This window comes from Dinoponera quadriceps, unplaced genomic scaffold (assembly GCF_001313825.1).
Source record: "Dinoponera quadriceps isolate SergipeBrazil2010 unplaced genomic scaffold, ASM131382v1 scaffold71, whole genome shotgun sequence".
NCBI lineage: Eukaryota > Metazoa > Arthropoda > Insecta > Hymenoptera > Formicidae > Dinoponera > Dinoponera quadriceps.
Window position 1 is genome coordinate 463,640 of NW_014554274.1, and position 14,230 is coordinate 477,869.

Genomic DNA, 14,230 nt, shown 5'->3' on the forward strand with positions numbered 1-14,230 from the left:
ATCACGAAATATTCATCTTCACAAATAGTTGGAACTGTTCAAGAAAGAAACTTAAAAACTAAAATTGGGTCTTGATAATCTATCGAGAGTTAAATGCGCCTGGTTCAGTCTTATCGACAGAACTCTTTTTTTGAGTTAGAGAGCCATTTTTCGCTCGATGTAGCGTGGAACAAGCGCGCTCCTCTTCGTTTTCCGGCGCAGTGGCGGAGATGCACCGCAAAATTCCGCACTCTCGTGACGGAGACTAACGCACTCGCCGGTAATACGCGCAATGCGTTTTAAAGGCCAACGGATAGACCCGCTCAGGCCGCACTAATGAGCTTTTGTCACTGAGCGATGAAGTGCAGCATGCGCCGCACTGTCGTCGGTGTGTGTCGCGATCGCAATTTTTTCTCCGTTCCTCCGTGCCGTCGACGGCACTGCGACGATAAATAAACCGACGACGTATCGGGTCGGTTGATTCGATTACGGATTGATTGTTGCTTACACAGGAAAGGATCTCGCGATAAGACGAGAAACTTGATCGATTCGCGCAGCGGTGGTCTCGCTAAGGCGATATCTCACGGATATTTGGCGTCTCGTGACGGCTTTACGCCGGGACTTTCTATTGTCGACAGAAGTTTACACAACAGAACACTGTTTCGCGCGACACCTTGAAGTGAATTTATTTACAAGCACGATGGAACACATACTCGAGTCTCGGGTATCGAGAGATATAAAATATGTCGAGCTTACATCGCGGTTCTTTCGACCCTCGGAGATTCCTTCGGTGAACAAACAACTACGGAAATAGACAAATCCGAAGTCGTTTCGCGCACCCACCTCCGGGTTTTCCGAAACATCGGCGGCCTTGTGCGAGACGGAGACTTCCACATAATTTTATCAATGTGGAAAAATGTATTCACACAAAAATTATAATTTTATAAATTACATTTCGAAGATATCTCCTGGAATTTGGTCAAGATTCGCCGTTCGTGTTTGCCGAATTATTCGCGATCGCGTCCGACGTCGATTGGGAGGATCGCGCGCGGCGAATTAAATGGATTGTAATGAAAGCTCACGGGAAAGGGGGCGAACGAGAGAGGCGGAAGTTTGGCACACTTAGCCGACGTAACCGCGGATATCACCGACTGCGACCTGTTCGCTCGCACAAGTGTGAGTGGGCGTGCCGGTTTCCCTCCGAATACAAAGTTCGCGCCGGTTCGTGTCCTCGTCCTCGTCGTGTGGGTACGGTAACGTTGTACTGCAAGAGCGTAACGTGCGTAACGTTGCGTGGCACGCGCGATTGAGCGAGGCACCGACAGCGGAACGGAGCGAAACGCGTAGCGACGAGAGAAGCAACGACGTCGGGCCACCAGCACGTCGGGTTTTACGATCGTTGAATTCGCGCGAACAACTCGTCGCGAGAGTTCGACGATTCGTAACTGGAACGCCCACCGAAAAGTCCGTTGGGAATAAATCTAAATATTTTACGTGAACTTCCAGACAATAGAGGGAGAGAGAGAGATGGAAATTTCTTTTTTTGGGGGGAGGGGGGATATTCGCCGATACAGCCAATTTTATTTACGCGTCATAATCACGAGTACGGTGAGAAGTCGCCCTTCACTTTACTCGATGAATTGGAAAAATTGGCGACGTCCGACGACGACGACACCGACGATGAACGCGAACGATCGCGGTCGGGTGTGATAGCACCGTTCGCGACACCACGGGTTATGTTTAAGTGGTTACGCAATCGTTGTTGTCAGTCCGCTGACATCAGTCCTGTGAAACGAACGTAGGTGTGCCGAATCCGTGAATACACGAGGTTCACGCACCGTTAGTAAAGTAGCGCGTGAAAGGACGCGTTCCCTGCGCGCGGAATGAATTAGGGCCATTTTATTGGGCGCACAATCGTAACAGGTGCAGCTAACGGGGACAAGGGCCACGGGAATTGTGTACGCGGATACACGCGTAATCGACCGTTAAGTAATTTACATCCGCGAAAATCGCACGCTTCGTTTCATCTAATACAATCCCGTACCGATGGTGCTCGGCGAGAGAGTCGTTGCTTTCGGAAGTGATCACGGCCGGAATTGGTTTACCCGGTCTGCGATCTGAGATTTATTCATCCGTCAACAGCGGATGCAATGATTGAAAATGCGCGGTAATTTGTTTGCTGTAATTAATGATAAATACATAGATGCGCGTTGAAATCATGGTTATAAATATCTTGAACAAGGTTCTTCGTTTCTTTGAAGAGATACAATTTTATTAATTTAAAAAGATGTTTATAACGGTTGACTTTCTGTGATTACATTTTGTAAAATGCATCTTCGAAAAGATATAATTTTATATTAATTTGGAAACATATGTTCACGGAAGAATTATAATTTTATAATAATTAATAAAATTAATAATTTCTGTGAATATATCTTTACAAATTAATATAAAATTATATCTTTTCAAAGATACATATTGCAAAATGTAATTATAAAAAATCAACTGTTATAAATATCTTTTAAATTATTCTGCAAAAATTATCTCTCTAAGCTTTGAAAAGAAGCATTCTGACCGATACACATCTGACCGATGACTATTGACTCGGTGATGGCTCGAACTTCCCGTTCCTCGACGAACATGATTAACTGGGAAATCAATTCGTACTTGGCTAATCGAATAATCAGAGGCCCAACTTTCCGAGTCCGATATAGAAGCCTCTGTCTCGCACGAAGCCGCCGATGTATCTCTCTCTGTTTGACGCGCGGTGAGGCAACGCTGTATTTACAGACCAGAAGTTTCGTCGGAATCGATGACGCGCACAATGATCCGTTTGATTCGACTCTATAATGCAGCACGCGAAGCGGGCTCCGAGTCATTGATATGCGCACGTGTAGGGATTCCGGCGATCTCTAGCCCCGTGCGCTTTGTACCGCGACACAAGCTTTGATCACGCGCGGCAGGTTACGGCATTAGAATTGGATTCGGATCGTGCCTAATCCGGCATCGACATGCCTCTAATTACAATGTCGTTGTGTAGCTAAGAGAAGCCCGTGGTAGGAAGGAGGATATAGCGGATCAGCCTCTCGTTCCACCACGTCGCTTCGTTTGACTCCGTCCAAGCGTTTCCGTTGCTTCATCTCTTGCATCGTTATTGCTGCTTTAATTGCTGCGAGTATAATCGTCCAGGTTTATTACCACAAAAGCGGCATTGTTCGATATCAATGTGTGTAGACAATAGAAATGCTCGTAGCGTTACCGTGGCGTAGAGCGACGAACGATGAGCGACTGCATTTTTAACCGTTATTTCATGCGCGATGGGTTCTCCTGTGTGTTGCAGGCTGAGTCCGAGGTCGCCGCCTTGAATCGCCGCATCCAGCTGTTGGAGGAGGACCTCGAAAGATCGGAGGAGCGTCTCGCTACTGCCACTGCCAAATTGGCGGAGGCGTCGCAGGCTGCCGATGAGAGCGAACGGTAAGTCTCCACTGATAATTATGCGACAAAAGTTACTGCGAATATGTGTAATAATAGCCTTATTTATTACCTATGACTCACAATGAGCGATTATATTGTTAAATCAAAGTAGAAGATAAAATTTAAATTGTCCGTTTTATATCTTTCATTTTATCCTGGTAGAAATTTCGTGCATTTCTTGATTGAACAGTTACTGGACAGCTTATTATTTATTTATTTACTGTCTAAACGGGCAGAAGTTTTTCCTTTGGAACAAAACTACATAATTACATTTGTTTGCTTTACAAAGAAAAAAACATGGCTTAATTAAAAGTATCGAAAATAAAGTTTACAAGAACGTCAAGATACTAAGTTTAGCTCTGAGAGCATTATGAGGTAAATTTAAAAAATCGATATTATTAAACATTGTATTGGCCAACATACTCAGTCGATTGATTGCACTGAATTCCTCATACAATGTCTGACGCTTGTAGATTGTAAATAGTGGACACTTTCTTTACTAACTTCTGTTTAGTAACTGAAAAGTAAAACTACTTGGGGCCCCAATCAAGATGTAACGCTTTTCCTGCAATTACTGCGCACAAAAGATGCGCAAAGTCTGTACTCATTTACTGAATGAAAACAAAACAATAAATGGACAAAAAACTATTCAATTTATTAATAAGCAAGCCCGTTACTTATGAAATGAGTAGTTTTAGAAGTACTACTGAATGAAGCTCAATCAAATTCTTGTCCATTTCTTAGCGGTATTCTTACAATCAATGAGAATGCATTAATACTAGACAGTAACTGGATAGGTATCTAAAAAAACTGCATACATTTCTACCATGATAAATATTCCATAAATTGGTCATTTTGACGAGATAATGCGGGCACGTCTATGCTTGATGTCGGTAGAAAATAATTGCTCATTGCTCTATATTTTTTTCTTTTACTTTAAGAACGAGCAAGAGTGTAGAATAGATATCATACATCGATTAGATTAGACTCTGATAGAATTTTTTAATGTTTATTTCATGTCGTTTGATTAGGATATTAATCAATATAATCACATTCGTATCCGTCTGTGAGATATGATTAGACACCTTACCCTTGATCGTTCTTCTGTTATTTCGCTCGGAAGTTTGCACGATTATTCCGTCAAAATTATCGGAATAGAAGCGAGATAATGATCTGAAGAAACAGATATGCCTCCAATTATCTTTCCGCGACGTAATAATATTGCGATCTCGATGCGCAACGGCGCCTGCAATTTCACGATGACTAATATGTGCCAGATACAGAGCCAAACGCGGTAGTCCCCTTAATATTCCAGCCACGCTTGTATATAATTATGATAAATGCGAAATTATGGTAAGTGCGAAAATCCGAGAACTATAATCGCTATACACCGATTTCTTCGTCCTGTAGCCTTCGCGTGTAGAAGAGTAGGTGTGTTTTGATCGTCGCGAAAATAAGAGTGGTCGCTTCATGGACGGTCGCGTCGTACACGATTTAACGAAGTATAGTTCGTGATATTTCCTCTCTTCTTCGCTAAATCATATCTTCGAAATGCGAGAATCCGCAGATGTCGAACACCACATCCTGGCGTGCGTTTTCCGGCGTTGATCGTATCATATCCGCGACGATAATTTACTTCTTAGTACGCGCAAGACGCTTTATTTTCCTGGTACTTCGCCGACGGAAAATCGCGCTAATTATTTGTCCTATCGCGCTGATAATTGATTAATTTAAGAAGGAAGAATTAAATTTGCAACAGAGAATTATATTCAAAAAAAGATTACACGGTAGAAAAATTTGAAGCCTGATATTCTTTTATTTTCACTCTTTTTTTTTACAGATTAAAACTGTTTTTATTGATAGATTTCTTTTTTTATAACGTACGGTAAATTTTATAATTTGTACGCGAAGAATCAAGTGCCGTGGACGATCAGTAATTCGCGAGGTCCGTCACTTTGCCGGTGTGATCATTGGTCGCAATACCTCGTCGCTGTGTAAATGCTCGAAATAACGCTTATGCGCACTTATCGTCGTTGATAAGGGATGACGTGTACGCGCGTTCTTGTCGCGGCATATTGTACTTTCTTAAGTACGAAAAGTCGTCAAACGTATTCCATAGTCGATATCTGCATTTTTCCGGCTGGCGGTCGCGCGATGGATGTATTATCATAGCTATCACGAGGAGAGGAATATGGAATTGAAAAGCGCGTATAACCCATTTTGGTCGTCTTGCGATACCTCGAGAAACGATAAGAGAAAATATAGAACGGCTCGACGAGATTTGCGTTTGTATTTCCTTCTTAATCGAGGAGGAGGCAAAATTTTAAAAGCGACCGACGGTGATCAATTTGTGTTTTTAAAAACCGACGAATAATCGATCGCTAGGATACGCAAGGCCCTCGAAAACCGCACTAACATGGAGGACGACCGGGTATCCTTGTTGGAGCAGCAGCTAGCGCAGGCTAAACTGATCGCAGAGGAGGCGGATAAGAAATACGAGGAGGTGGGTCACGTACACCGGCGAAAAAAGGGCGAAGGGCCCTTCGTTTTCCTTTGTCGGAGACGAACCACTGATCGTCAGGACGTCGGCGGTACTTCGCGATCTGCCGTGCAAACGCGCATATAATTCTCTACTCTCACTCCTCTGCACAATTTTATAGAGGAAAAAAATTCAAGATATCTGCTATTTCGAAAACCAAAAGTCTACTTTGACTATACGAGTTGAGAGAATGAAATTCAGTGAAATATAATTTAAATTTTAATTCATTTACCGTATATTCCTAAGCACAACACGATCACATAACTGTTCTCGTAGGACGAAAAAGTGAAAAGTGAGATTTTTCAAATTAGAAACTTTACTTTTCACGAATTCATGCTAGAGGGGAAGATTCATAATCAACACCCAGGAGGTGATGAATTTTCTCCTCTAGCGTAAACTTGTGAAAGGTGTAAATTTTCTAATTTAAAAACATTTCACTTTTCACATTTTCGCTCTAGGGAAAAAGTTACGTGATCGATACTCTGTTCGAGAACTTTCACGGGTGAAATAATAAGTGCTCTTTACGAAGAAAGAAAATCACCTTCGTGCGCGGTTAACGAGGCTCAATCTCGACTATTCGATGAGAGACACACGTGGCGCTTTTACGAGTACCAAAAATCGCGTCCGGGTAGATCGGTGGTTCCTCTCCCGAATATCTTTTCAGGTGCAGTTTCACAGGTAGTGTTCCTGAGCGGAGCGAAGCGGAGCAGACGCCTGTGGGCGATCACATCCCGATATCTACTTCCTTATAAAACCTCGATCCAATTCGTTTTGATTGATTTTTAATCGCATACTCTTTCGTTCGACATGTGTCCCACCGTAAAGCGCCCGCAAGATTCTCGAGAATCGCAGCTTGGCGGATGAAGAGCGCATGGATGCCCTCGAGAATCAGCTGAAGGAGGCCAGGTTCCTCGCCGAAGAAGCCGACAAGAAATACGATGAGGTTCGCGACTATCGAGCTACTGTCGAGCGTGTTGGCTGCAGTGACGATGATAATCATGACGATAACGGTTCCTAGTCGATAGTCAAAATAGTGCCTAACCCCGTAACTCTCTGTCTTTTTACTCTGTTGTGCGCTCGGGAGGAGAAAACGACGTACGTCGTCGTCGTGCTTCGCGACATAACGTGATAAAACGTGCATTCTTGTTATAAGGCGGGATGAGAGAAATTTCATCCGGCTCGCGCGAACATCCGCTTGTTCGCGCTCGTTAAATCGTTGATTCGTTCGCGGTTTGTGCAATAAGCTCACCGCCGATCGTAAAAGGAAGTCGAGGAAGAAGGGGACGAGGATCATCGTCGCCTCGCAGTGAATTCTCGAAGGAGCACAAAGGGTAAACGAGTCGTGAATACTGATCTGTGATCATCGCGTCCAGCTCGGCGAATGAGAGAGAAAGAGAGAGAGTGAAGGAGAAAAAGAGTTGTTAGAAGAGAGTTTCACGTGTTCGCGACAGTGCAGTGTTCGAAAAAAGATCCTTCTCTTTTTTTTTCTCTCTCTTTCTTTTAACGTGCGCGTTACGAGAGAGGATCTCGAGGGTCGCTCGAAGAGAAGCGAAGTAAGGGAACGAAAGGAAAAAAAAGAGAAAGAGAGGTAGAGAGAAGATAGTGGATACAACGATGCAGTGTCACGTGGTTTCGAGCGCGACACTCGAACGTATTTCGAATCAGATATCTGTGATTTCCGAGTGTTTTTTCTCACTATATCGGGGCAGCCAAAAGACGAAACGCGTTCTCAAGTGCCAGTTTCTTAAAGTAGAATTTTCATGCTATTGTTGCTATTCCTCTTGTTAAACATATATATATATACGTACATATACTGTTAGATTAGATTCCGAGATTGCGCGACCGAGTTCGGGGCTGGTTCGCAAAAAGGAAAAAAAAAAGAGACCGCACGTGTATAACTCAGAGAGTTCATCCTTCCTTCCGGTGGGTGTGAAATAATAATAACGACAACGACAACAAAGATGGTTCGTCGTGAGAACGCGTCGATCGGACAGAGCCGGGACGGGCTCACCAAATTTGATGTATTCAGTACGATATCGTCGAGATCGTCGGTTGTGTTTGTGATATTAAGACGGCGCGAAGGTGCCGCGACTTCGCGTCGTCGCGACTACGATGATGGTGCTACTGCTGCTTCTGTGTGTGTCTGTCCGAGGACGCTCGTTCCGCTTCGCAGCGAGATTCGGAACGCGCGCCGAAAATATTAACGAGAGTCGTGATGTGAATGAGATGATGGTAGGTGTGGCCCCGCCGCGGCGAGACGTTGAAATTACGGTGACATGCAACTTCTTCGTGACGCACACGCGGTTTAACGATCCTTCGGCGATCGCGATAGCGCCGGATAAGATATCGGCGAAAATTACTCGAAATGCCTTCCCCTCCGGCCGGTCGGCTCTTCGCGTGCGCGTACGGCGAATTGTTTGATTGGCAACGCGCGACTCATCGATATATAAATTAGGATGTGTACATTTTGTACGAGAAATTTTATAAGAATGTAGATAAATAAAACGAAGCGATTTATTCGCGACAATGAGCGCACCGCGTGCCCTGTGTGTCTTTATTTTTACTTTTTTTTTATTCTTTACTTTTTTTTGTCACAATTTTAATCACGTTCGCGAGATATCGCCAATGATCGTGATTTCATTTTTTCCATCGAACGATTCGCGCGAGGGATTTTCAAGAAAAATCCCCGGGAAGTGGCGTTGTTGTTATCGCGACGCCGATAACTGCGTGCGATACTTCGAATTGAATTGGAAATCCTCCTTCCGTTCACCGTAACTTCAACCGATTTTATCTCCCTTACCCGATGACGATCCGCAGAATCGTCTTCAATTAACAGCATACGCAAAACTTAACTGGCGATCCGTGTGCGAGTGTGTGTGAAGATCGATCCTATCGCAACATCGCGCTAGAATCTTCCACTTTACCTCAGTAGATCATTCTCCTTCCCCGAGATATCGCCCGCCTTAACATCTCAATTAACGATCTAACTCCACACATTATTGCAGAGACTCACCAAGCAACAAGCTCTAACAGCAACCGAGTGTGCCGATGTCTTTGTTAATCTTCCGTTTTTTTCTTTTTATTTTCTTTCTCTCTTTTTTTTTCTTCTCATCGCACATGTACACACACGTGTGATGATTTCGCGCAATGCGTGTCGCAACTCCATCGTAAGAAGCGCGATCGGAATTTCTCGGGGCTTAAAATAGTTGTCGTAAACATCATGCAATATTTCGCTCGCACGATTTGCGATGCTAAATACTCGCTGAGCGTGATTGCGGAATCGGAACGACGTGATTACAGCGACGGGACGATTTACGTTTTCCCGGCGACAAATTGAACGAAGGGGTCTCCTCTTCGTCGCGATGGAGGAATGCGATTATTATTACCGATCGTCGAGCATCATGCAAGCCATTCGCGGACAATTATGCCCCGGGAGGTCCTTCTAAGTTAAAATCGGTGTAAATTTGCCGGACTAACATTTCGGGCGGATTAAGTAACGTTTCGCGTGCAAAGGACGGTTTTGTTGACCGATATGAACCGGTATGAGAAATGAAACCTATGCAGAAAATTTTGTTCTCGAAGGTATAAACATTCATGAACTGAAAAATTACCTGGTAGTTCTGGCCCGGCTAGGATATACTTGTAACGTCGAAATGATTTTAGGGTATTGTTTTCAAGTTTAGAATAAAAATTATTTTTTTCCAATTTTCCTGCGGATTTTTTTTTTCTTATTTCTTACTTTACGGAAAAAGTAAATATGGCGAGCTTTAACCAAACACGTGAATTTTTCTAAACGACTTTTTGTACCCTTGAGACGCGTACCGAAGAAATTTGCGGAGAAATAAAAACAAACGTTTTTTTTTTTTTTCAAAATTTTAGAACTATAATTTCAAGGCAGTACGGAAAATTTAGGAAGCAATGCGAACGACACGATTACAACTGCATTTTGCTGTTCAGAAACCACGATCTATACTATAAATTCAACGAATATCTCGTTTTTCTGCTGTCATAGACGTACATACACAATAATACTATACATTACATAATAGTTACTTCTTGAGATAAAATTTGCCAATATTTTACATACAATCAGGTTAAAAAATACATCAAATTATTTGTTTATTACTGTTATATGTAAATCTTGGCTTCAATATGAGTATATCCTAGTCACATAATACAGATCTACCATTAATTATGCTATCAATATGCTACGTTATTCAACAAGAATTTTCTGCGTGCGGGATCGATCGACCGAACTGTCGAGACTCGCGAATCTCTCAATTAAGGGGGAGACGGCGGCTTACGACACTAGTTGCGTCACGATTGCGCGGAAGTTGCGCTGTGCAAGTGAAAGATCGCGGTGAGACGACCAAATCGCAATTGACTTGCAGTCGACGGCTGACGCTTTGAATTACGGTCAACACCATCGTCGAGAAAATATCCTTCCCGTCCCGCCGCGATCTTTTGCGCACGGTGATCACACGTCGCACTTTTGCGTGCGTTTACGGGACGAATCGATCAGTACCGCAAGCCGCGCTGCGCTTCTGATCGTTCGTCCCGGCTTTTCGATCAGCGTGCCCGATTGGAAGAAGTTACGCTGCGCTTGCGGAATTTCGGGAAGTCGGCCACACGGCGGCGAATGACGCGCGTTTCAATTCGCACACGAAGCTACGCTACGAGAACGTGCACGGAAAAAGAAATTCAGTTCCCGCATTTGAATGGAGACCAGATGAAAACTCGGTGACGAGAAATGATGTGTCTATTACTACAATTGAGAACATTCAGCTACATAATTATAATAGTATGTGATAATAATTAAAAAATAATAATTAAAACACTCGGTTATAAAGAGAAAAATATCATTCAACTGTTAGGAAAAGCAATTACTCAGTTTACATCCCTTCTTTTAAATAGCAGTTATCTTCGATAAAAAGTATTTTTTCTCGATAATAGTCTTGAAATGTATTCACCACAGATTTGAGAAAACCCTTTTATCATACGTACTCAAAAAAAGAATTTATTTTTGAAGAATATTACAAACTTTATCGAAGACAAGTTAAGCTTGATTAATTTGGATAAACACAAATCGAAGTTTGTTTTAATTCAATATTTTTCATATAAAGTATATTAAATTTATATTATTACTTCATAATATATGGACGCTTATGATTGAACTTATGTTTACTGATATACAAACTCATGAAATATTTGACACAAGTATTTACCTGAATGTAGTATGTATTGTTTGTGTGTGCAACCCTGAGTTTTCGTCTGATCCCCGGGCGACGGGAAATTCAGTTACACTGATGGAATTATTTTTTCCACGTGTACATGAAATTCCGTAAGAATCGAGACCTAAATCGGGGCGACGATTTTATCGGGCGTCCTCGTCGCCCCGTCATTTTATCACCTTCAGCCCGTTGAAAATTGTAACTTTCGATCTTGCGTTCTCGCGAGCGGATGGTTTTATTAATAAATTGGTCATAGAGAGCGGAATAAATTGCACATCGCGGGGACAGAAAGAGATCATCGTTTCGGAAGACGCGGGCTCGGAGCGCGTGAGGAAAGTAAGGAGGAAACCTCGTGCCGACTGTAACTCTTCCAATCGCGGTTACGACGACCACGATGACGACGACGGCGAGTCGTGCCTCTCTTGTGCCGTCCACGTCGCCTCGCGTTTTCGGAGGCGGCGAGGTCGCCGCAAGGAGGCGGGGGGAGGGCACACACGTTAGAAACCGTGTATGTATGTGTCGTTTATACAGGTCGCCCGTAAATTGGCCATGGTTGAGGCCGATCTCGAACGCGCCGAGGAGCGTGCGGAGGCCGGAGAGTCGTAAGCATCGTTTTTATTAGCGGCGCTTTTCGTCCGCAGTGCGAACGAGATCCTCCCGTGTCCCTCTCCTCTTCCGGCCCCCCCTCCCCCCGTCCCTCTCCCGTTCGGACCCTTTTTTTCCGGGCTCTACGCTTGGTCGTGAGTTTCTCGGCCCGCTCCCGTTCCGTCGTGCCCGCTCGTGAAACTTTTGACAGCACCGTTAGCCCGCGTCGCGCCGTCGATGACGGCACAGACGGAAATATCCCCTTAATCATCACCCATGCCCGTTAACTGCACGTTAACGATACTTTTTCGTGATTATGTCGTTGAATCTGTTGTGTGTATGGAGTGTACGAATCAATATCCACCTCGCGCGCGCGATCGCGGAGAGCCAAGATCACGTGGAGACATCGACGGCGTCTGATTGTTAAAAAATAGTCACGTAGAAAGATTCTGAGAGCGATGTCTCGAACAGTAATCGTGGCTCTCTTGCGATATCTCCTGCGTCCGAGAGAAGCAAGCTGAAATTTGCATCCAATTTCACTCAAAAAGTCTGCTTCAGTTCGACTTTATTGCATTTAATGGGAATGAAATCTATTATTATTTATGATTAATATTATATCAAGTTATTTGCGTCAATTAAGTAATTATCATATCTGTGATCCTTCCGTCAACGTTCCAGCAGTGTTTAAATACTTCGATTGTGGAAAGTAGCTGATTTTTATCGCGAAGAAGATACACGGAGAAAAACAATTTGCTATTGTAGCAAAATCGCAACGTTGCCGCTGCATGTTTGTTGCGACGGAGGCAAAATTTAGTTGGCATGACTAAATTATCGAATTACTCGTAATTAGAGCAGAAACAGTTTTGTTGCCAGGATAGGAAACTAAACTTTTCACCGAGTGAATTTGTTCTTAGTCCCACGTTACTTTGCTGTTAGAACAAAATAGTGTTTTTCTACATTTATTAATTTGTTCTTACAGCAAAGCAATTTGTAGATTCAGCAAAATATATCCAGCGAGTGTCAATTAATATTCTTAAATTTTGCGGTCCACATAATAACTAATACATTTCGCTGCGACAGCATAAAATTTGCTGCGGCAATCAATTATTTTCTTCCGTGTGACACTGAAAGTCGAACCGAACTTTTTGACCGACCCGGTGGAAAGAGAACGTCGAAAAAGAACTCGCATGTAATGGATCCCGAGTTTTTCATTCGATTATTTAAACGAACAATTAATTGAAAGAGAAATTCAGCTTGAAGGATTACTCCCGGACGCAGGAGTACGATCCGACGCGTTACTTTAGTTAACGTTGTAGCGCACTCGCTAATTTTTCAACAGCCGACGAGAGAAGCCAGGAAGAGCAGAAGGGAGGGACGCGCACGCCATGGGAGAATACTCCATGCGTCTCTGCATGCTAACAACTTATTTCTTTGTATTACCATTTTATCTCACACTTCCCCCGCGTCACCTTTGCTTTCGCGCATGACACGTGTGGCTGTTGATCACAGGTTGCCAGGAAACTAGTCATGATGGAGCAGGATCTCGAGCGTGCCGAGGAGAAGGCCGAGCTTTCCGAATCGTAAGTGCGATCACACGCATGTGTCCCCTCTCACGTTTGCCGTTTGTCTCGTCTCTCTTTGTGCAATCACAATGCAAGTTTCTCGTTTCGTTGCCCCCGCTTGTTGTGTGTCGGTCGAGTTACCGATGAACGTTTCCCCGTAAAAGTTCACGACAGCTTTTGCCTCGCAAATCAGTGAAATTCGTCACTAGTCCGGTGTTACCGTGATAACATTTAAATTATTGTTATTAGTTACTTTTTATCTAGATAAGTTTTAGATTTCAATTTACTCCGTTGTTAACTTTCCCCCAAATACTTGACTTCGTTTTAAAGAGTGAAGAAAAAGAAACCAATATTGTGTTAAAAGCATCAGAAACGTTTGTCCGTAATCTTGACATCTTTTCGCGCGCGACCATGACCCACAAATTTACAAATCTCGTCCGGCGCATTATTAAATGGTCAATTAACTTTTACAGCAAGATCGTCGAGCTTGAGGAGGAGTTGCGTGTCGTCGGCAATAACTTGAAGTCCCTCGAGGTCTCCGAGGAGAAGGTAAATGATTTATTTTACGCGCGATGTACAACACAATCGGAACGGAACATATAATTCCGCGGAATTTTACATTATGCCCCCTCACGGATTCTCATTTTACATCGTAATGTTCTCAAACTGCCAATTAGTCCGTGCATATAACGTCGGGAAACTCCGCCGGGGAGAAAGTTGCAATCAGATGCACCGTTTTTGCATTCAACTCGCAAATCTGGAAGATATGCGTACATATATGACCGCCGATCAGTGCGAAACTAATCGAGTATCGTAAAATAAGGTGAATGTCCCAATTAGTAACAAAATAATCTCATCGC

The 14,230-nt window shown here is 43.4% G+C and overlaps 1 protein-coding gene across 1 annotated transcript in view; it reads left to right on the top strand.

The window, feature by feature from the left end:
- Positions 1-14,230, top strand: part of LOC106741103 (tropomyosin) — a 45,042-nt gene that overhangs the window by 21,464 nt on the left and 9,348 nt on the right. Inside the window, exons 4-7 of the mRNA XM_014612761.1 lie at positions 3,320-3,453; positions 6,818-6,935; positions 11,755-11,825; positions 13,844-13,919. Of these exons, the coding sequence (XP_014468247.1) occupies positions 3,320-3,453; positions 6,818-6,935; positions 11,755-11,825; positions 13,844-13,919 (399 nt within the window). The remainder of the gene's footprint in view (positions 1-3,319; positions 3,454-6,817; positions 6,936-11,754; positions 11,826-13,843; positions 13,920-14,230) is intronic.